The sequence below is a fragment of the Helobdella robusta genome (genome assembly GCF_000326865.2).
Source record: "Helobdella robusta unplaced genomic scaffold HELROscaffold_1, whole genome shotgun sequence".
In the NCBI taxonomy this organism is placed as follows: domain Eukaryota; kingdom Metazoa; phylum Annelida; class Clitellata; order Rhynchobdellida; family Glossiphoniidae; genus Helobdella; species Helobdella robusta.
Window position 1 is genome coordinate 6,381,501 of NW_008703570.1, and position 24,210 is coordinate 6,405,710.

At 30.6% G+C, this 24,210-nt stretch overlaps 2 protein-coding genes across 2 annotated transcripts; both read left to right on the plus strand.

Annotated features, from left to right (window-relative positions):
• Positions 1-423: 423 nt before the first annotated feature.
• On the plus strand, positions 424-3,653 carry HELRODRAFT_132173 (hypothetical protein; the record flags this gene model as incomplete). The annotated part of the gene is made up of 8 exons (XM_009010986.1): positions 424-597; positions 1,647-1,721; positions 1,809-1,918; positions 2,023-2,143; positions 2,219-2,283; positions 3,202-3,301; positions 3,387-3,491; positions 3,573-3,653. Coding segments are annotated over 8 exons (831 nt in total), but the record flags the coding sequence as incomplete, so codon positions are not given.
• A 9,921-nt stretch (positions 3,654-13,574) lies between these two features.
• On the plus strand, positions 13,575-22,269 carry HELRODRAFT_62273 (hypothetical protein; the record flags this gene model as incomplete). Its single annotated transcript, XM_009010987.1, has 10 exons — positions 13,575-13,870; positions 15,054-15,208; positions 15,340-15,442; positions 17,472-17,590; positions 17,986-18,203; positions 19,626-19,713; positions 20,016-20,124; positions 21,103-21,298; positions 21,498-21,686; positions 22,039-22,269. The coding sequence occupies 10 exons, from the start codon at positions 13,575-13,577 to the stop codon at positions 22,267-22,269; spliced, it is 1,704 nt and encodes a 567-aa protein (XP_009009235.1).
• Between the last annotated feature and the right edge of the window lie 1,941 nt (positions 22,270-24,210).

A 24,210-nucleotide genomic window follows, 5' to 3' on the forward strand; every position in this document is an offset into this window, starting at 1 on the left:
AAGGAGCACTGACGATGATCATTCGGAATCGAAATATGGCCTTATTTGCAGCATGAATTCGAAAAATAAGTTTATTTTGAATTTTAATAAACTAAACGAACTACAAACATATTAACGCCAAAAATTCGGTAGAATTTATAGAATATTGTAAAAATTATGGTCTATTACCAACATATATATATATATATATATATATATATATATATATATATATATATATATATATACATATATATCAGGTTTGTAGAATATAATTATATTTTCTATGTAGATGGCTTGTAAAATTGTAATATTAATTCTTTGCTTTTATGAAACGTTCTTATATATATGCTTCCGTATTATTGTAACTTTGTATATTCATTATTCGCTGTTTACAAGATGGCCGATAGTTCGATTAGGTCGTTGATTGATTCTAAAAAACTCGAAAGAAATTTTAGTAAAGTGGTTATTTCCTTGGAAAATTTAGTTTTGCCGGATGAAAAATTGTATCCTACCCCGTCCGTCCTTGATAATTTATCGTACGAGCACGAATGTGACCTGCGTATTTATGGCTGTGAGCTCATTCAGACGTCTGGCATATTATTAAACCTTCCTCAGGTAAATTAAATTTTATTTTTTTTTTGTTTTTCACGACCACCTATCCATTGGTCAGACGAAGTCTGAGCCAATCAGCAACTGCAGTTGGTTTTTGCCACAGGACTATTGTCTTGGAGTTAAGTAGTTGTAGCCGTTGGATTAAAAAATCATAAAAAGATTAAGGCGTTAAGTTAAATGACTTGCTACATTAACCAAACCGTTAAGTAATTGTAGGTAAGTAGTTGTAGCCGTTGTAGCCGTTGGATTAAAAAAGAATAAAAAGATTAAGGCGTTAAGTTAAATGACTTGCTACACTAACCAAACCGAACCTCTTTTAGTTACTTAGCAAGAGTTCCCTCATGGCATAGCACAGTTAGAGGGTGTGTAATCAATATTAATATATATTCATATTTGGGTCCGACCAATTGGTTAAGTGGCTTATTTATATTGTATCAAAGTCTTAGACAAATAATAATAGGTTTAAAAGTTTATGAATATTATGTATATGTTGACTAATTGTGAATAGTATGTGGCTTGGTGTGAATATTATGATAATATTCTCAATCAGCACTATATTATTCTAATCAGTCAACCAACATGAAATTTTCATTTGTTGATGATTTTATTGCAATAAGCCACTCAGTGAATAAAGCTATTAACACCTTTCAGTCAATTGATTAGAATTAGACCTTTCATATTTATTTGCTTGTTTTCACAATTTTTGCTATGCAATTAAAAGGCCTTGTAAATCATTTGTTTTTGTCATATATTTTATTTTTTGGTGTTTGCATGTTTAAAATTAATTTATTAAAAATTAGATCAAATTTATTAAAATACGAAATGATTTAATCCTAACGTGAATGCATTACAATAATTTAGCCACAGATGATGCATTATATATATAAGGGAATAGAAAAGCTATTGATGACTTTGCATAACTATGGCAATCATGATTTCAGACAATGAAAGAGTTGTAAATTTCCAGTTCAATCTTAATTTGAAATCAGAATAAATTGAATAATCTATAACTATTTTTTGATTGCTAAATTAAATTTCTTATGCCAATGTAGGTAGCCATGGCAACTGGACAAGTTCTGTTTCAAAGGTTTTATTACTGTCAATCATTTGTCAAGCACAATGTTGAGGTTAATATTTTGTTTTTCTTCTGAGTGATAAAGCGATGATGTTAAGAAGATTATCTTGTATTTTAATACACAATTTTATTCTCAAAGGTCCTTTCCATGGCTTGCATCCACTTGGCTTCCAAGATTGAAGAGGCACCGAGAAGGATTAGGGATGTCATGAATGTTTTCAACCACATCAAGCAAATTCGAAATAAAAAGTATGTTTTGCTCCTTCCCATTTATTTATTCAGGTGGCAGTTCTCATTCCTTTATCCATAAAATTGGTACTATTAAAAACTATATTTTTTCATTCAATTTTCAGAACTATAATGCCAATGATGTTAGATAACAACTATGTTAATTCAAAGAACCAAGTTATAAAAGCTGAACGACGAGTTTTAAAAGAACTGGGTTTTTGCGTCCATGTTAAACATCCTCATAAAGTGGGTCCTCTTTACTTGCCATGTTTCATTGAGTCAAATGCAAATAATGTATATTGTAATTATTTCCCAACACAGATAATTGTAATGTATTTACAAGTTATTGAAGCAGAACAAAATAGACGATTGGTTCAGTATGCCTGGTAAGTATTTTATAATTGTTTTTAACTTGTCACTTTATTCATTCATTCTATCATTTATTCATTCATTCATCATTCCATAATTAATTTGGTCAACTTCAACTCATGAGACTGATTTTTATGGTGGCTGTTACATGCTATTAAATTGCCAGCAATGTTTAACAGCTGAGCAGAAATTTTTTTTTATTTTTATTATTAAACCTTAATTAATTAATTTTTTGAATATGATTTATCTAATGTATTAGATAACACAGAATGGTAAATTCAAATTAAATTATGTTAATTGTTTGCCTGCCAACGCAGGTTATAGATCATCATTTCAACAGAATAGTTGTCACAAATTTTGAGGAACAGGCTACCATTACCATGGTGATCACATCGCTTGATCATCAATCGATAACTAAAAATGTTATGCGGTTGTTGATGAGTTGGATGGTGATGATGGTTGTGGTGGTGATCGTCATTTGTGCTGAATGGTGACTTACACAATTAATAATTAATTATTCTATGATAATTTGGTTGTAAATTGTCTGCTTGTGTAGAAATATGAACGTGATGGAAAAGTGATAGATTTATTTATTTATTTAATTATTAATTATTTATAATTTAATAACAATAACATTCTTTTGTATAGATGGCTCACTGCAGATGTATTCAATTCATTTATTTGGGGTCCAAGACTGCCATATGCTCCAATTCTTATAATTAATTATTCAATTATTGATTTGTACATTTAATTATTAAACAAATAAAAACGCAGATAATGAAATGTATGGGTTAATTTTCAGCCCAGCTTATTTTTAGATAACTTTGGATGAGTCCGTGTAAATTGATATTGAACCATGAAAAATCAGTCAATTGGGTTGCATTGACCAAAGGAAATTTCTTGTTTTAATTAATTGTTTTCTATCAACATCACAGGAATTATATGAACGATAGCTTCAGGACAAATGTGTTTGTTAGATTTCAACCGGAAACCATAGCCTGTGCCTGCATATATTTAGCTTCACGCAATCTTCAAGTTTGTTTCGTTTCTAAACTTGTACAATTTATTTATAAATTCTATAATTTTTATTTATATTATATGCAGAATATTTCCATTACAGATTCCCCTGCCAAATAATCCTCCATGGTGGTTAGTGATGGGTGTCGATGAATCGGACTTGAAAGAAATTTCACGATCTATACTCGAACTCTACACTCGACTAAAGGTTCATTTTGTTTATTTACTTTTATTTACTTCATTAATTAAATAACCTCCATAATTGATATCACAATTTTTTATAACTCAGCCCAACATAGAGGAATTAGATGCCTTGGTAAACGATCTTAAGAAACAGCAGCAGTTGGCGAAGTTGAAAGCCAAAGAATTGAAACAGCTGTCGGATAATGCTCAGTCTCAAAATGCCTCCCCCTCACAATCTGCACAAATCTCACCAGCAGTAGACATCCAACTTAACGATCGTGATGAGAGTAAAAAATCTTCCAAAGTTAAAGATGACAAACCAACTCTAACTCTAGGGTTAGTTTTACTAAAAAAGTATGGTTAAGAATTTTTTTAAAGATATTTTAACTTCTTAATAAATGTTATTTTAATTTTGGATATTTATTGTTTCATAGAGAAGAATTGATTCGATTGTCTAAGAAAAAAGAATTAACCGGAAAAATAAAAAGTCCTAAAGAAGAAAATGATAGGTTTGCAATTTATATGCTGTTTTGTCTTTTTGAAAATTTAGGCATTGTGTAACTGAAAATATTTCTTTTTTTAGAGATGCCATTCGATTAGCTAGGAAAAACCGAGCCAGGTCTCGAAGTAGAAGTCCTCGTGATGATCGGTCCAGGTCAGTTGGTACATGTGGTTTTTTAATTGTTGCTTTTTAACATCAACTCAATGTTGGTAGTCAAAGCATGTATGTATACAGCTTTAGATTTTTCAATTTTCTTACACTTTGGTACAGTCAATCAAATGATAAAAATTATGTGAATAAGGTTAAGGAATAATCTAATGAAACTTTTGAGAAAACTGATGCCATATTTTGAGTTGCAAGAATGTAAAAGATTATCTAAATATTTTTTGGTGTTAAAGTTTTTTGTATGGTTTCTACCCTTTTTAATTTAAATAAATATTTGTAATTTACAAACAGCAAAAAGTATAGAGACGAATATTCATCATCCTCAAGTTATGACAAGTACAAACATCACCACAAAGAGAAAAGGAAGAGGAAAAATGATGCCTCATCTCCATCATCCTCCCTGTCTTATTCAAAGTCTAAGCATTCACGTTCACATGACAAGTCAAAGTATATAAGTTCCAAATACAGTTCTCGATACTGAGGTTATGAAATGGACATATCATTTAAGATATGTCAGTTTATAACTAATCATCATCATTTGATTCTGCTCATTTTTCTATCGTTACGTCATAACGTTGTTTATATTTGAACTGATCAACAGATAAAGTTGTCTGACAACTTTGCACGAACTTATTATATAGGTTTTCTACTGAATTCTTGTGTTAAATAAGTGTCGAGCAGATACTCAAATTTGATGAATTTTTACCTGAAAACTTGAAATGTAAATATTATGTTCTATGAATTTATTGAAATTCGAATAGTTTTTTTTTATAATTGGCTGTTGTGAAATATAATTTCATGGATGGCATTGCAGTGTTCATGTTCTAGTGAAGATTATATTGTTATGTATGGCGAATTTGTTTAAATTTTTAGTACTCTATTTTTAAGAAATTAATAAACTTTAATGTTCAATCTCTCTGTTCGTTCCAGATGAGATGTATTTGGCTGAATGCTTTCACCTGTTCATGTTATGTTAGATGAATGCATGATGGTTGGCTTTACCACACAGTTCATAAAGCCGTGAAGATAACAAAATCTCAGGAAATATTTGGAAATTTGTCTACTTAATTCGACATTTGTATTGAAATTCAATATATTTATGTGTACTGTGACAAATTTATTTTAATCGTGATATCTTAATGTAGCCAGTTTGAGTCATATATTATACTGTTTATAAATAGGAATTCATAGTAAAGTCTTCAATAAAAATGTTACTAATCTGTTCCCTTGATTCGTTTTTATTTACTTATCTAGTTACAACTTCCGAACCAACAGGATGATGAATTTTTTTTTTACATTACTCGGTTTTATTTTATGTGAGGTTCCTTGGCGTCGCGCAGATATTTCTTAGTGAATCTTCTGTTTTTTTTCTCAAGGCAATTCTAGGTAACCTGACGTCAACAAAACAAACATTTTATTCTTTTCTCTTGCAACTTTTCTGATCTCCAAATATATACATGATAGATGGGGATTCACAAAACAGATTTCCATCTTTTGTCCGCAGCCGGTTTTTCGACAATTTATATTCAATACTTTAAATGCTGTATGTGCAGACAACTCCCGGTAATGTCCTCTTCGGCACCCTACTTACTTTTCTATCTCTATAACCGTTTTTGTTTTCTTACATTCACTCATTTACTGTTTTACCTAAAGTTTTGATTTTCAATTAAACGTAAACTAGGGTGTAATGTTTCGAGCGGGAAAATGATAATTATCTGTTGAATTGAAGACTTATAAAAAAGACATCAGAAAACAAATTAAAAAATTAGGAGCATTTTAAAAACTAAACTGAATGTAATAGAGTGTTTAACACTTGAGGACATGAAAACGATCGTAAACCGGGGCGTTTAGGTTCAGTTAATATATCTGATAGATAAGTGCATAGGAAATAATTTAGATTGAGACTTATACATTAATGTGCAAATTTGAAAAATTGTTCTATATTTTATGGGCAGCCAGTGCTAAAGAACAAGATGTGGAGATATATGAGAAAAGAAAGGGACACGAGCACCCAGACGAGCAGCAGAGTTAGAAGCTTTGCTTAAAGGATAGAGTGTCGAATTAGGAAGACCGTAATAGAGCGAGTTACATTAATCAATCCTAGTTCAAACCTAAAGTAACAAGAACGAAAAAAATAGGATCGTCAAGAAAAGGCAAAAGTTTTTTTTATTTTAGGTAGATGAAAGTAAGAACTTCTAGCAACACTTAATCTGAAAAAAAGAAACATGCTAGAATCAATATATAAAGTAGTGATAATAAAGTGAAATTGTGATACAAAAGTGGAAAAATATTTCTGGAATTCGGAACTCAAAGTCGAAATTTTGTAATCTGAGTCGAAAAATTTTTACCCAGAGTCGGAGTCGAAATTTTTTGAAAAGCGAAGTCGGAGTTGGACATTTTTCATCCGACTCCAACACATGAAAAATTGCATAGTTTTTTTCGGTATTTTTTAGAACATAAAGTATAAGTAAAATAATTTTATTAAGAAAAATAATTGCATATAACTGAATTTATATATATGAACAATTACATAGAGTGGTTTTCAGTGTTTTTTAAAGTATTTTTCATTTATTAGTAACATTTAAGTAAAATTAAGATACAAAAGTTGACATTTTTTTTCGGAGTCGGAATTTTTTGAGGTACTGGAGTGGAATATTTTTCAATCGCCTCCGATAACCTGGTTTATAACATTTAAGTCTGATAATATGTGTATGATATGGATGATGTATATGTATTCTAATTATATGATCAATTAGTCAATCAATTAGCCTGTAAAGCGCTATTTCCGCGATGTTCAACATCGCTCGATGTTCAACATCGCTCCTCAATGAATTTTGCAAACAGATGGGTCTTGAGATCTGCTCTGAACTTTGTAAGTGATGGAGAAGTAGTCAGAGAAGTAGGTAGAGAGTTTCAGAGAAAAGGGTCAAAAAAGCAAAAGCAGATTTAGCAAAGGGTTGTTTAACCCGAGTTAAGAAAAAGTGAGAACAAGAAGACGATCGTAACCGGAACGTTTAGGCATGGATATAGTGGATATGGCACAAGAATTAATTCCTAGCTAATAATTTTTTTTAGTTCTTTGGAATAGAGAACATAATTTGAGCGTAAACATTTCTTTGTTGTAGTTGATATTTCGTTTTGCCGTTTTAAATTTAATCGCCGACACGAAGTCCTCGTTTTTTTAATATCATAATATTTAAATAGGTTGCATTTTTCGTCTCTACCGACTTAGTTATCAAATAGGTTGCTAGTTGAAAATAAAATGATTTTAGATTTTGATTCCGGAAAATTTATGGCAAAATGTAAGGATGTTCATATTTATTTCAATATTTGACATTCATACATTTTGCTCAATTGTCCTGGAAATAAAACATCTTTTGGATAAATCTACTACAAATACACTTTGATATATACATTCATCCACCTGGATTAATAACAAGTGCAGTTATCTTCAATGTCATCAAATTATAATTTTTTTTTAAATCTGAACAAATGTTATAAAATAAAAGTTCAATTCAAAATTTAATGACAAATTAATCATTATGATTCAGGAAAATTTTGGCAAATAAATGGATGTTCATAATTATTTTAATATTGACATCTATACATTTTGTTCAATTTTTCTAAAATGAAACATCTTTTGGATGATGCTAGAAGCTAGAGGCTAACCTTTATATGTACATGTAGTGGTGCTAAAAATCAAGGCACAACATGTTCCAATAAATTGTTAAGTTGTTCATTGAAAAAAAAATAAATAAATGGACTAAGTGATATATGAAGACATAAATTTTAAAAAACGTAAATGGCAAAAACAAAAAAATTACTGACCCTGCATCAAATACTATTAATATAATGAACTTAGTTGAAACTAATCGACATGGAATTTAATTAAAATCAATCAACTATTTAGTATAATTAAACATTATTATATTTCATAATATAAAAATCATGTATAAAATTATTATTGCTAATTTATTATACTCAAATACTGTTGGGGTGCAGTGAAGTTCAGTGTAATAAAAAATAATTAACATTGAGAAAATTATTTTCAAAACATTTTACAAAAATATTTACATCTTTAATGAAATAAATGTTTGTTAAATTTGCAGATAAAAAATTTGTAAGATACATAATACATCATATTCTTTGGAAATATTTAGATTTAAATTTATCAATATCTAAATGGTCCTAAAAATAAAAATAACATCTTAAATTTATCTGAAAGCATTGAAACTTTTGCATAATAGCTGAAAAATTATAAATTAATAAATGCCCATACCTATTTATGTTTTTAAAAAAGGGGTTAAATAAAAAGAAATTAAGATTAAAAAATGACAAGAAATGCTGGAAATTGTTTAATGTTGGTGTGAGGAATGTTCAATTAATAGAAGTTGACTAGATGTACCAATATAATAATATGACTCTCAGTAAAATCATTTTAAAATTAATAACAATAACAACAGATTTCAATTAAGAAATATTTAAATGTTTAAAAATTAACAAAAAATTATTATAAAAGAGAGATTTAGAAATGCAAAAAATATATCAGTTGATCCTGAATTGACATACTATCTATCATCAAAGAACAATGTGTAAATTGTTTTGCACATTGTTTTGGTGTTTTTTCTTCAGGAAATTCAACATAGAACGATTGAGGCCTGGTCCTCCATCTACAGAGATTCTAACCACCTTGATACATTTAAATACTTTAATTTTCAATTATATATATAATATTAAACAATAACTTACCGTGCTAATGTACGTTTATGTGGCAGATGTAATCCTTTACTTTTCAAAAACAGGTAGCTCTTTCCACCGTACAAATGTAATGTCTATGCAAAACGCTTTTGTTCTTCAGTATAGGTTTTGTTCGGTTTCATGAAAAGTTTTGTTGGAATATCTGAAATGCCAATTCAATTTTAAAAATTAAAAAAAGTGGCATATATAAAGATTTGTTGCTAAAAATTATTTTTAAAGTTTAATAATTAGCATACCTGAATATGAAAGTAATGTTGAGGCAAGTTCATCGTTGTATTTCTTCAACATCTTAATTTTATTTCTATATACTTCAACTTTGACTCTTAATCTTTTAATTTTTTTGTTGTAGTTATATAGAACACTTCTGGTAGTTTTTAATGATATATCTAATTTTTTAGCTTTCCTTTTCAGGCTTCTAGGTATCAATGCATCAATACCAGTCTGTAAAATTATTCATTTTCCTTTCAACAACTCATATTAAGTATTTTGACAATCATTTATAATTCTGGTTATAGTTAGAGAAACATGTGTTAAAATACTAAATTACATTTTTCACTATTTTTTATTTGTTAAATGAACCATCATACATACAAATCAATATAACAATTGATGTTGATGGAACTGCAACATTTTCTAAAGATGCAACATTTTCTGTCTGAAGTTTGAATATTACACATGAATGAATGTATGCATCAAAGTATGTGTGGTAGATTCATCATAAACTTTGTGAAATAAATACCTTGAACATGTACTTACATATGTGTATCTTCTTATTGGCATAAAATAAAAAAATAAATATTAACTGTAGCACATACAATCAGTAATATACCAATTTAAGCAAATTTTATATTTAAACAAACATACTGGTTCATCAGTTGAGTTTGTCGCCATCATTATTGGTGATTGCATTTCAGATAGAGTATTTACCTGATTATATGATAAAACCTGGAAATGATAAATATTCAATATACTTGATTATGTGATTTGCAGGAACAAATATCTAATTAATATACTAACTATAATATAATGTATTAGTGTCATGCAATTAATTAATTAGTGATTCATTTTGCATGATGCACCAATAATTAGTTATTTCTTTAATTTAACCTTAATGTTACTTTAATTTTTTTTCAAACTTTTTAAATTAGAAATTTTTTATTTCTTACAAAAAGAACAAAACCTTTGGAAATACTGTAGGAACTGAAGTTTTTTTAAGCAGCATTTTAGAACCCACTTTGTAAAAGTATTCTTGTAAAAAGAACCGTCTGCATATGAAGCTCTACTACAAAAATGTGTAATATGAATTTTTATATTCCCTTCCTACTGTATTTTTTGACTGTCATCTTTTGGTAGTCTGTTCAGTTTTATTATTGAAAAAAACCTTAGCTATTTTTAGTATTTTATGTTAAAATTTTATTATTATTTATTAATTATACATACCCATGTAAAGTTACGCCGATATCTTTATAAGAATATAAGACCCATGACATTGGGATATTGAGCACATGGGCATGATTAAACTTAAAGTATATAAAATAATTAAACAAATAAGAAAATGACGGACGATAATCGTTAAGCAACCGGTTAAAAACTGATTATTTACTTTAACTTAAATTCACTTTTAAACAAATATTGCTATTCTATGCATCAAATTTGTTAGATTTACCTTGATGTTATATATATATATATGAAAAATGTATGTATATATAACGCTTCTGCCATATCCATATTATGTATATCCATGCGTTTAGGTTCAATTAATTATTAATGTATCTGATAAGAACTTAGGAAATAATTTAGATTGAGACTTATACATAAATGTGCAAAATTTAAAAATTATTCTTTATTTTATAGGAAGCCAGTGCAGGAGAACAAGATATGGAGATGTATGAGAAAAGAAAGGGGCACGAGCAACTAGACAAGCAGCAGAATTAAAATCATTGCTTAAAGGATAGTGTATAGAATCAGGAGGACCATAGTAGAGCGAGTTACAATAGTCAATCCTAGATAAAACTAACGAAGTAACAAGAAGGAGAAAAGTAGGGTCATCAAGAAAAGGCAAAAATTTTATTATTCTACGTAGATGAAGGTAAGAACTTCTAGCAACACTATTAATCTGAGAAGAAAAATACATTGGAATCGAAGATAAAACCTAGACTACGAAACTTGAGAAAAACATCAAGAGTTTTAGAATTAGGTAAGATAATAGGAGGAAACAAAGTGTTTAGGTTTATTAGAACAAATCAATTCAAATTTAGAAGGATTAAGTTTAAGGCACATAGCGAGTCAGACCAAGCGATAACTGAAGAAAAACATAGAGATAGGTTATGAAGAACACTATTGAGATTAGATGGAGGAAAAGAAGAATAAATATAAGAATTATCAGCATATAGCTGACTAGTGAAAGAGAAGTTATTAATAATACGAGGTAGTTCAGAGATATAGAGTATAAATAGAAGAGGGCCAAGTTTAGAACCCTGATGTACTCTGAAAGTAAGAGTTAGAGGAGTTAGAAGTAGAATTATTGAGAACAACAGAAGAAAAACGGTTACAGAGATAAGAAGAAAACCAAGATAGACAAGAATCAGTAATATTAAAAGAAAGATCTAGCCGCCTTAAGAAAATAGTATGACTAACAGTATCAAAGGCAGAGAAAAAATCAAGAGCCAGAAGAGTAAGATTAGGGTACTATTGTCACTAGAAAGAAGGATATCATTGTGTATTTTGAGTAAGGAAGTTTCAGTACTGTGAGCAGGTCTGAAACCAGATTGAGATACAGGTAGCAAGGAGTTAGAGTTTAAATAAGATAACAATTGATTGTAAACTACTTTTTCTATTATTTTAGAGATGTTAGTAATATTAGTAACAGGTCTATAATTAGATATAGAGGTAGGATCTAAGGATGAGTTTTTAAGAATAGGAATAACAATAGAATTTTTATAAGAAGTAGGAAATTTGGAGGTGGAAAGAGATAAATTAACTAATTTGAGAATGATAGAATAAAATATTTAAGAAAATTCTTCAAGTAAATTAGAAAGAAGATCTAGAGAACAGGCTGTAGACGACATGATGATACCAGTGTAAAATACCATGATTATTTCGTTTATGATATTTTTTTTCACATATAAAATTTAGATTTAATCAGGAAATTGACATTAAATAAGCTATTCTAAGTAATATGATCCAATTCTTCATTTCGGTATTTTATTTAAAATGTTCCTATTTAGAGTTTTTTGAAATCGCATCTCATGAATATGCAAACTATGTTTATATTTACGTCCGATGGTGCAAAAATCATTCGCAAAAGGGCTTAAATATCGTTTCTTTGCACTAATCCAGACGGATTTGACGTTTTCAAACATTGCTCGAAGTGCTGGTGTCGAATTTGTTAGTGTCTTGTATTCCAGGTGCCGTTTGTTTGCGAAGAAAGTCTTGCTTTTCTTGGCTTCCATCTTCCACACATACGACATCATTCTGCTTTGTCTCTCTGGCTTCTTGTACTAACAAGTCCCACCTGCAACAACAAAAGATACAAAAAGTATCAAACATTAGTTTTTTTGTCTTTTTTTTAACAAGAATGTTTTGAGATTAATTTTTTGTCATTTCCAAATTAGCAAAAAATGATGTAAAAATATAATTTATTTTATATTAGCTAGTTTTTTTTAGTTTCAGAGAGGTAGTTTTATTTAATTAAAATTTAATTATTCATTTTATTGGCATTGTGGTGTTTTTTAGGTAATTTCCTCTTACAGTTTTCAGTTTCTGTTTAAGAGCAGCTATATGCATTGAATTATGATTCATATTTTGATTATAATTCATATTATATTATGATTCTTATTTAATTCATATTTTTCATGTAATAAATACATGCACACATTTGAATTTGATAGATTAAACTTAAAGTTACCCAGTATATGTATGTTAGAGCAAATAGTTTAGTAAATCCTTCTAAACCTAAATACTCATTGTCAATTATAAACTATATAAAATTATAAACAGTATAAACAAACTCATTAATTAAAAAACATGATAAAAGATTAGTAATTTCTTAGCTACAATCCAAGTTCATGTTCGTATTATATTTCTATGTCAAACAAATGGAGGAAATAGCCAGCAGAAAATTGTATGACATCTTTTAAAATTTCATGTCATATGCTACTCCATTTTAGAAACATTTCTCGGACAATATGATTTGTAATGTCTCGAATAATGCAATACTGCTCAACTGAATAAATGCTTAAAAATTGAGTGTTATATAGAGAAAGGATAAAAAACTTTATAAATCTAATAATAAATTGGCTGTGTGATTGCATCTATTGTTCAGTGAATGAAGATTAGACGTGAAGATGTGTATATGTTTAACTTTTATTAATTTATTAACAATCATTTGCTTGATGAATAATTGAATTATGAATTAATTGATTGATTCATTCACTATTCTCTAGTTTTAAGTTTTTTTTTATAAACAATTATCTTTTTTATGTACATTTAATAAATTATATTTTAAAATTATATTTTAATTATATTTTATTGAAGTGATCATTATTTTTTAATTTGAATAATAAACAATAGATTGTTTGATCTATGTATAAAAGCTCCAAGTTAATTTAGAAATAGTTTTTTTCATCATGTTGCAAAATGTTTGCTTGCAGCACTTACATTAAAAAGAGAAATTCAGTGAACATGAGTGACCACGACCATAGCATGGAGGAGATAACCTTCAAAGATTTCTACCCACTGAAGCAGACAACTTATGAGAAAGACAACCTCATGATACCATTTCATCCAATAGCAGGGGAGTACATTGATTACATTGGCACCATGGCTAATGGTATAATAGCCATTAGCAATTACAGATTTTTTGTGCATAGGAAGGAGTTGCCATTCATCAACTTACCTCTTGGTCTCATAGACACAGTTGAATGTCAGAATTTATTTACACTGGTCCTACTTTGTAAAGATGCAAAGACATATAGGTAGTTTTTATTTTTCAATTTTTTAGCATTAAAATGAACTGCTGTCATAAAATCAGTGAATCAAAATAAAGAAGAAAATTTGAGTTTTTTGATGAGCTTAAAGAAAGGTCATAGTTATATTTTGGATAATTTCCCATTAAAAATAATACTATTAGATATAATATGTTGTTTTGATTTTATAAAGATAACAGTTAGAAATATTTATGGACAACTGTCGTTTTGTTTTCTCCAGTTATCTCTAATTTTGTACTGCAATGTGTTGAGCTGTTTTTTCAAAAATTATTGCCAAAGTCAGCTACATGTGCAGTGCACATGATTTTGAAATAATTGGTTGTTAATAGTGGTCTCAGCAGTAATATGATTTTTGTGTTTATGCAATAGAAAAAGGAACTATGATTCTTTTTAAATTATGGGTTTTTTTTTCTCCCTATTATTGTACAGCATTTTCAATCTTTTCATTTTCTTTTTATTTCCATTTAGCTATCTAAATTCGTACTCAGGCTGCATATTCCAAGCAACTGCATAAGCTGGATATGCGATTAATAAGAATTTTAATTTATTTGGTTTTTTATTTCATTAGACTACTTTTTTATCTAAAAAAGTATAAAAAAACTCTGACGGATGCAGTGAAGTCTGTAAATGACTTGAGACTAGTCAACATCTGGAAAGACTACCATGCATGTCCGGTACTATGCAAACTGAGAAGTAAGGAGGTACTTGTAGTCGACCTCTTATTAGGTGGAAGTTTTGTCAAAGGAGGTCTGAGTGGGTCTGAGTAGGGTGAAATAGGAATGGGATAGATGTTCCTTGAGTTAGAATTTCTGTGTTTACTTGGCAGTAAAGGATTGATTAATTAATTAATTATTTCGTAATGATATGTCAGGGCAATTGCATTTAATTAAATGGTGAACAATATGAAATAATAATGCTTTTTTTTAAGTTTTTTTAATCTACGGTTATTGATGTCTATTTTTTTATTAGCTATTGAGGGGAGAATATCCAGAGGCAAAACTTTATTTTAGTGTAAGATGAGATGCCTTAGAATAAATTATAACATCATTTTAATATTATTTTTATCATCCACTTGTCATAGAATTCTACAAGTTTTCGCTCACTTGTCAATATTAGTGATGATATGGGTGAAATATCGTTAATTAATACAATTGATATTTGTGATAAAATTTAGTTGTTCATTTGCAACAAATGACAAATGCATGGAGTGGCAGAAGAGGCTGTTGGATTCATTGAAGCAATCTAGCAAGCTGTCTTCTTCATTCGCTCTCACCTTTGCAGCATGGTGTTCCTCTGAAAAGTCTTGCAGTGAATCATTGTCTGATGAGTGTTAGTTCATGTTCCTATATTCCACTTTAAATTTATCATTTGACAATGTGGTGTGAGGAACTGAACATAGCACTGTGATTTCATCTTGTTGGGTTGTTTTGAGCTTTATCGATTCATTGATTTATTAACAGGGTTCCAAGGTTCTGTGTTTGACAGAGAGGTGACACGAATGGCCTTCAACTTGAACTATGAGCGTCGCCCATGGAGGATATGTCATGCTAATGAAAATTACGAGTTGGTTGTTTTGCATTATTAATTCACATGGAACTTGACTGACTGCTTGTAGTTTTTTTGGTGTTGCTTATTCAATGGCTTATCATTTTATTATAACATCATGAAACAAGTTCTTTTCTTTAGTGTTTGAACAGAAGTTGAACTGATTAATTTGTCACAGCTAAATAAATTCAACTTTTTTTTTACAGAATCTAATTAGTTTTATGTATTTGAAGAATTTATTACATTTCATTTGTTAGGTTCATATATTGATCAAACTTGTTATATCGGTTTAATCACTTGTTACCTTGATGCTATTTTCTACTTATGTTTACAAAAATGTCAGTTCTTCGATAGTGATTGGTGTTCATTTTTTCCGTTCTGTTTAGATTGTTAATTTAGTCATATGCAAACAAAAATGAACAACGTGGAAGGTACGTTTGGAAAGCGCATTCTTACGCACTTGATGTATGGTAGGCATATATCATTATATCATGTTTACGCTTGCAAAACTTGAGTCACTTTTTATAAATAATTACTCTATATAAAATTAAGGTATGTGACTGATTCCATTTCTACACAAGTCACATTCAACACTCATAATCTTCTGCACTTTAACACTGGGTAAAGTTTGTGCTAATTTGCTATGAAACTAGACCGGCTTCATTTTGTTTTTTTTGTTTCGCTATGTCTTTGTTGAAAATTTGTTGAGATTTCTTTGTCCCACTAATTTTTTTTCTTAATAAATTTATTATTTTTATTTTAAAGTTTGATGTTCATTTGTTTTTATTTAGATTTATTTTATGTCATAAATATACTAATGCTCGTTTGTTCCATTTTTAAATTATATGTTTTTTGTTATTTTATAAGTTTAATTAATTTTTTGCCCGAAAATTGTTTAATTATTTGTTGAAAGACCGAATGGTACTGTTTAATTATGAAGCAAGATCCAGAGAAGGCCATTTAAACATTATGAGAAGATAGGATGAAACTAAAAGAACTGATGCATCCTACATTAATTGCTTCCTAACCTAACAGTAGCATAGTGTAAATAGTTGTAGTTATATGAGTTGGCGTTTGTGAAGATGAGTTCTTACCAACGTTTTGACTTGAGGTGTATGCATATTTTAGCTTGCGTAACGTGGTTAGCCAGTTACCACAGATGGCAGAAGTGTGTTATTGCCTTGCGTTCTTATTGTTTAGTCAACCTATTAGCTCTATCAGTAGTTATTATTAGTATACTAAAATTACACCTATTAGCTCTATCAGTAGTTATTATTAGTATACTAAAATTACACCCTTCTAATTAAAATGTATTTATGTTTGTATCATGAAAATGTTTAAATGTTAACTTTTGAGATAAAGTATACAGAATTTAATTTAATATTTGTAGAAGAAACGCTGATAGTTGGTTATCTCCATAGTGTTCAGCTTTTAAAATCTTAATTTGAAATAAAGTGCATTTACTTATTTGTTATTATAAAAAGACATTTTAACCAATTTTCTAAGCACAAAGACCTTTGATTGCTTAATTGTTTGACTCATATTCGTAGGTTATTATTATTGCTTATAAATGTTTACCGTGAGACATTGAATTGAATGCAGTGCACTATACATTACCTTCTTCATTGACATTCACGTCACCTGCTAACTGTGTTATTCATGCTTGAAGTATGCGAGAAAGAGTAGAGCTAATTTTTCACATGCAGGTGGTGCTGCATATTTTTATGTGTTATATTTTAAAATCTGTCTTATATTTCTCGGTGGTAATGAGATGATTTCAACTGCTTTAACCAGTAGTTAATTATATATATATATATATATATATATATATATATATATATCTTCTATTGTCTTAACTTTTGTATCAATCAATCAATCAATCTTCGTTTTGCGTCCAGAGACCTGGTTTCCCGAGGTAGGACGTATTTTCTTAAAATCATACATTGTCTTAACTTTTGTATGATTTTTTTCATCATTTTTATTCCAATATTTTTGATTGACTGATGACATTTTCCATTAACCTTTTAACTCCTCCACTGACCATCAGGATATGTGAGACCTATCCAAGATTGCACATCGTGCCCTCGTCAATCAGCGATGACATGGTCAGAGATATGGCCAAGTACAGATCCAACAGCAGATTTCCTTCAGTCGTTTGGAGGTTTTGTCTTTTTTTTATTCATTCGTTCATTCGTTCGTTCGTTCATCATCATAATCATCATTATCATCATCAATTACTTTTACGCAACATCATCAACTTCTTTAATGTTGTATTTGATTCCATTCATCCATCCTGCTTGTTCATACACACGTTCATTCATTTGCTCATTTATTCATTTATTTTTCATTCATTCATTCATTCGTTCGTTCCATTCATTCATTCATTCGTTCGTTCATTCGTTCGTTCGTTCGTTCATTGACTAGTTTTTTTTCAAATTCATTAATAGTTAATATTATGAATAATTACCATTATTTAATACACCCATGTTAAATGTGAATGCATCCACCGACTCACATGATGATGAATAAATAACGTTCTGAACAATGCTCACCGACCAGAGACATCCAAACGGGACTGGTGATGGTTCGTTGCAGTCAGCCGAATGTTGGTCTGCTGTGGTGGAGGAACAGCAGTGATGAGGCATTCATCAGGTCAGTTGGGGAGTCCTGCCAACTCAATCCTGGCCTCGAACAGATTCCCATCGTCCCCGATGACGCCATTGTCGTTGATGGTTGGTTGGTTGGTCGTGTGCTCTTTTTCTTTCTTCTCGTCGTCTTGGTGTTGGCTTTTGTGGGATTGATACTTTTGATGATTTGTTGCTCGTGTCAAACACTTGTCGATGTGGATGGTCGGTGGTTTCATCTGGCTGGTTTATATGGTCAGTCAATATTTAGGACTTGTAATCGCCCATGCTAAGCACTTGCTGATGTTAAAATTGTTAGAATTAGTTGTAATGGTTATCAATGCACATCCATTCGATTATTTTTATTTGTTTATATAATTATGAGCTCAGAAAATTATTTTTTCCTATCCTCCTCTCAAGCGAAGGAGAAGAGTAGCCCTACATGTGTGATTGAAATAATATTTTACAGTTGAAAATGTAAAAATTAATGATATAAATAAATAGACACAAATAAAATAAACAATGAAAACTGAAGGAAATCCCTGTAAATCCCTGTGGCCTTGTATTAGTAGTTTTCTTTCCAAGTTTTCTTATGTTTTGTTGATTATCTCATTTTTGTCAAACTCATCAACTAAAATGGAAATTACATTTGGGACAAAATTTTGAAATAATTTTTCATTGTATGTTACTTTGCTATCATCTTTAAAGTTATCTTCATTTGTTTGGCTTTCAACTCCAGCCAGGCTCATATGATCAGAACTCCAGAATGAATTGAAATTAAAGTTGAATTTGTAATGTAGATTTTTTTTTGTGACTGAAATTGTTTTGCAAAACTGCAAATAAGTTGAATTTAAGTTGTCAGAAGTTTATTGATTGTTGTTATGAGTGCTCACACCTGCTTGTGCATATCAATCAAAATTGATTGCACTCTTGAGAGTTTTGAAAAAGCAACGTGCAAGCACCCTCATATATATATATATATATATATATATGTTTATATATAATATATATAATACATGTATATATATATATTATATATATATATATATATATATATATATATATATATATATATATATAACATCTATTTGTTTGTTCTTTCTTTTAATATATTTATAATTTGTAACCTTTGAGCTTTCCATTAGCTGGTTTCAGACGAGGTCAGTGTCCAATGTTGAGGCAATTGAACTACAATTACCTAACTTAAATAGTTGACATTTTAATTACCAGTATTGTTTGAAGTAGCGCATCACATGATTTAATAACCATTTCAGATTTGCATTAAGTTTGTTTATTACTTTGCTTAGAAATTACTTTATTATTATGAATTTTATAGCACACATGTTGTCACAGAAAGCTTTTAAAAGGAATAAATTAAAGTGAGAATGCTAAGGCAAAATATATATGACTGAACTTCAAATTCTCTCTGTTTTGCCCATTTCTTAAAATACATTTGATCGTTGTTTCCAAAGCACTGAACTTCTTCTTAAAATTTTTTTGAAATTATTTGTTTGCATCTAATTTGAAAATGTTGTATCTTGTGTTGATGAACAAATGTAAACATGTTGGCAACAGAGCCCCACAAGGACCTGCTGCTGATCGACGCCAGGTCGTACGCCGCCGCCACCGCCAACAGGGCGAAGGGAGGGGGGGTCGAGTGCAATGGTGGGTCACTTTGTTTTAGAGTCATCAGTCTAGACGTTTTAATGTGTTCAAAACTATGCTTTCAATTTTATTTTTTACATCATAAATTTTAATTTTTAGACTTGTGAAATATGTTTCAAGTTTATTTTATTGATGCAATTTTTCTGAAAAGTATTGAACATTATTTACTTGAAAGTTGTAGTGAAACTTTTTATTTTCATTTATCAGATTTTCTTGAATTTAAGATAATATTAACACATTCGAAACCCTTTTAGTTAATTCTAAATTTTTATTGTATATTAAACAACGAAATTGAATTAAAGAGTATTATCCAAATGCGAATGTGGTCTTCATGAACCTCCCCAACATCCACAGCATCAAGAGATGCTTCATCAACCTCAGAAACATCTGCACCAATTCAGATGATGCCAGGTTCGTAATTTATTGCTACCACCATGTCAGTGATGTTACTCTGCAGTTGCGATGTTGTTTTATGGTGTTATATATTAATCAATCAATCAATCAATCAATCAATCAATCTTCGTTTTGCGTCCAGAGACCCGGTTTCCCGAGGTAGGACGTTGTTTTCTTTGCCATCAACTTTTTGCACCAAATTAGACGATCAGTTGTATCTATTTCATTTAAATTTAGAGCTTTCATGTCTTGCTCGATTGTTTGCGACCAGGACTTCTTTGGACGCCCTTTGGTGTTATAAATGATGCAAGTTTGAAATAGAAACGGATTTTTTTGGGGGAGGGGAAATTCGTATGATTGTTTTAAAACGTGGATGCCTGCCAATGAAAGATGAGCTGTGGCTTCAATATGACGTGGAATGAATGATTAATTGTATAACGCTATGTAAGTCATCAGCGAATGATGATGAGGATATAAAATTGATTCAAAATTATAATGGTTGAATGGGTTTGAAGGGTTTAAAGTAGAAATGAACAAAACTCTATGGCAGTCCTTTTTCTAAGGAATTTACTAAATTTAAAGTACTCTTAATTGAAAATTCTATTGAGCATATTTTTATCTACTCCAAAACTTTTGTTTCCTTCTATTTTTTTAGTGGGAATGATTTGTTTTCTTTTCGTTTGTGTTTGAACAGAGCATGACCTTTGCTGAAAATGAAACACTTTAACATAACATTGCCAACAAGAAATAAATCTTCAATAAACAAAATAAAATAGCATCTTTGCCAAAAGAAATTTAAAAATAATAAATCTATAGAAATTTTTTTCGGTGCAGATTTTCGGTGCGCTATATTAAAATTAACCTTTTGATTGTTGCCCGCCATTAAATAAGGCTTATTTAAAAATGTTAGTCATCGTTATTTAGAATTATGTTACAAAGCATACTTAGTCTATGCTGACATTGGATTACTTTATGATGATTGTTTCATCTTTCTAGTTGGCTAAGTTCTCTGGAAAGCAGTAAGTGGCTGTTCCACATATCGAACTTGTTGAAGTCTTCGTTGGTGGTGGTGGATAGCATCAGGGTGGAGCACAAATCGGTGCTCGTGCATTGCTCCGACGGGTGGGACCGGACACCTCAGATCCTCTCGCTGGCTCAGATCATGCTGGATCCTTATTACAGGACCATGCAGGTTACTTTTCTTCAAATTTGTTATTTCATGAGTTTGCGCCTTTTGTTGTTCCACATTTATAATTAAATTTTGATCATTATGGATGTTTCTCTGAATGACTTGTGTTCTTTCATGTGTGTCAGATTAGTTGGAGTTTAACATTTTTTTCAAAAAATTTTAGTATTTTAAAGTGAAATTGTAATTAACTTTGATTTTAAAGGGGTTTCATGATCTCGTTGAGCGAGAATGGTTGGGGTTTGGACATAGATTTGCAGATCGTTGCGGTCAAGGAACTTGCTATTATGACAATCAAAATGACCGGTGTCCGATCTTCTTGCAGTGGGTTGATTGTCTGCATCAGCTCGTCAAACAGTTCCCGTGCTCATTCGAGTTCAACATGAATTTTCTGGTTAGATGGAAATTAAGAGATATTTTTTATGTTTTAATTTGTTGTTCTTGTTTATATTATTTTGTTGCTTTTGTTTCAATAAGCATTAGCATTGAAAATGAATACTTATTTAATGAAATATTTCTGCATGATGGTTGAAAATAATTGTAATTTGTCTCATATAAAAATCTTTCTAAAACTGTTTACGATACAAATGGAAAGTGTTTATTTAGGCAGATCAAGATTTTTGCTTGTTTCAAACAGCATTTTATATGCTTTGACACATTACAATTTAATGAATGCATACGTTTCAAGTTATATTCAAGATGCGAACTGCTTTTTAAAATATTGTTAACCGTTTGTTATGCAACAGATCAAGTTGGTTGACCACACCTATTCATGTCTGTTTGGAGACTTCTTGTACAACACGGACAAAGATAGGTCAACACTGTCCTCACAATACAGAACCACTTCCGTCTGGACCTTCCTCCTTGACAACAAGAAACTTCTCAATCCTCTTTTCAGGCCTTCGAAAAAAGTTGGTTCCTACATTGTTTATGTCACGTCTTGCAAGTTGCAACTTACATCTCTTCGCCAGTTTTAAAAAATCTATGGGTGTCCATAGTATAATTTTTTTTAGATTACTGTATATCAGCTTTTACAAACAAATATATACATCTTGTAAGCATGTGAGCAGTCATTTAAAGATTAATGATTTAATTGATCAAATGCAGATATAATCTGTCTGATTATTTTATTTTGCTAACCACCCAGGTATTAAGGCCAAAGTGTTCGCTGAGGGATATGCACTTCTGGTCGCAGTTGTACCTCCAGCAGACACCCCCCATCATGACTGCCTCCTACCTTCAAGAAATGAACTCCTGTCTGGATGACGATATCCTCGACGAGGATGACGGCTACCACGGTGAGGTGGAAGTCTTCAGGAACGCGTGTAGCAACGATGTTGGTGTCGATAGTGCAGAGAACAGTGGAAGTGAAGTTGGTGTCGGTTACAATGCCGATGGGGCTGAAAGAGATGAAGTTGTTGAGTTGATACGCGATGCAACTAAAACTATTGCAACAGGGGGCGACGCCACTGCATTGAATAAGGAGGACCACAATTCTAAAGATAGTGATAATTTCAATTGTGAGGAGGGCTCTGCGAATACAAGAAAAGAAAATAATCTAGATATTAATAAACTGACTTTGAAGACGGCTGACGATGAGAATTTTAGCAAGAGCAATAAAGATAGAAATTCTTTTGATAAACAGACACCAAGAAAAAGGTCCAAAAGTTTGGGTAAAGATTCAATCACGTTATGCAATCTATCTAAAGCGAACGTTTCTTCACTTGAAAATGTGGTAAACAGTAACGGAGGTATGGGTCACAAAATTCGACATAGTATACTGAGAAATGGATCACCAAGTAGCGATGAATGTGATGAATCAAAAACATCTGGAAACAAAGTAGCTACTAAAAACAGCATAAAATTGTTTCTGAAGCAGCAGCAGCAGCTGAATGGTGACATTGCGGATGATTTCAAAACTCCACTTGAGTGTCAGCTAACTTCCAACCACAATAACGACGATACACCATGTTAGTCCCAACGAATTTTCAATGTTTTGATGGCAAGATATGTAACAATTATTCAATGGAATTTTTTTATTGGATTTTTTTTAAAACAGTTGCCACGCCAGTGCAAGAATGCAAAGGCACGATCGCAGAGATGGAGAGTGGCAGGAGGAACGGTGCTGCTATCAACAAGACTGACAACGATTTCAATGGCGACAACTTCAGCGAGGAGGATGTTCAAGCAAACTCTCTGAATGCTGATTGCCTGGAGAGCATTCTTAATAAATCAAGGATGAACTCTGGACCAGCTCGCAAAAAACTCGAAAGTACCAATCAGGTCAGGTCTCGTGTCTGATTATATTTATTCATTTATTTATTACGATATAGATAGGCATGTAAAAATGGTATAGAATCTAAAAATTATCGCTTTCATTATTCATAAAAGGGAATTCAATTGTAAAATTATTTTGAAGCTGTGAATCAATATATTTCAACAAAATACATTCTAGCACCAAATTCGTATTTAGCCAGTTAAATAATTATGAACAATTTTAATGTTCATGATCAGCCGAGGGTGGCCCAGGATGAAATATCGCAAAGGATTCGTCAGTTGATGGACACGGATGGGCTGACCGTCATACCGAATGCACTCTACACATCCCTACTCCAGATGAAGAGTGCTTACAGCAAGAAGATGAAGAAGATGCAGAGGCAGCTGGAATATTTGAAGAAGTTAATAAACGTTGATGGCATTAGTGCCAGTGCTCTGATTGATTGCAAGGATGATGTTGTTAGTGTATTTTTCCATTCCATTATTTTATTTCTCGTTTATCAGACGGCACTATATTTTTTTAAATTTGAAATATTGTCAATAGTTTATAAATTTTAAACATCAATATAAATTATCTCATGGTTGATTATTGCTAAAGTATGAACAAATTAATTTAGCTGGTTATAGAAAAAAGTGAGACA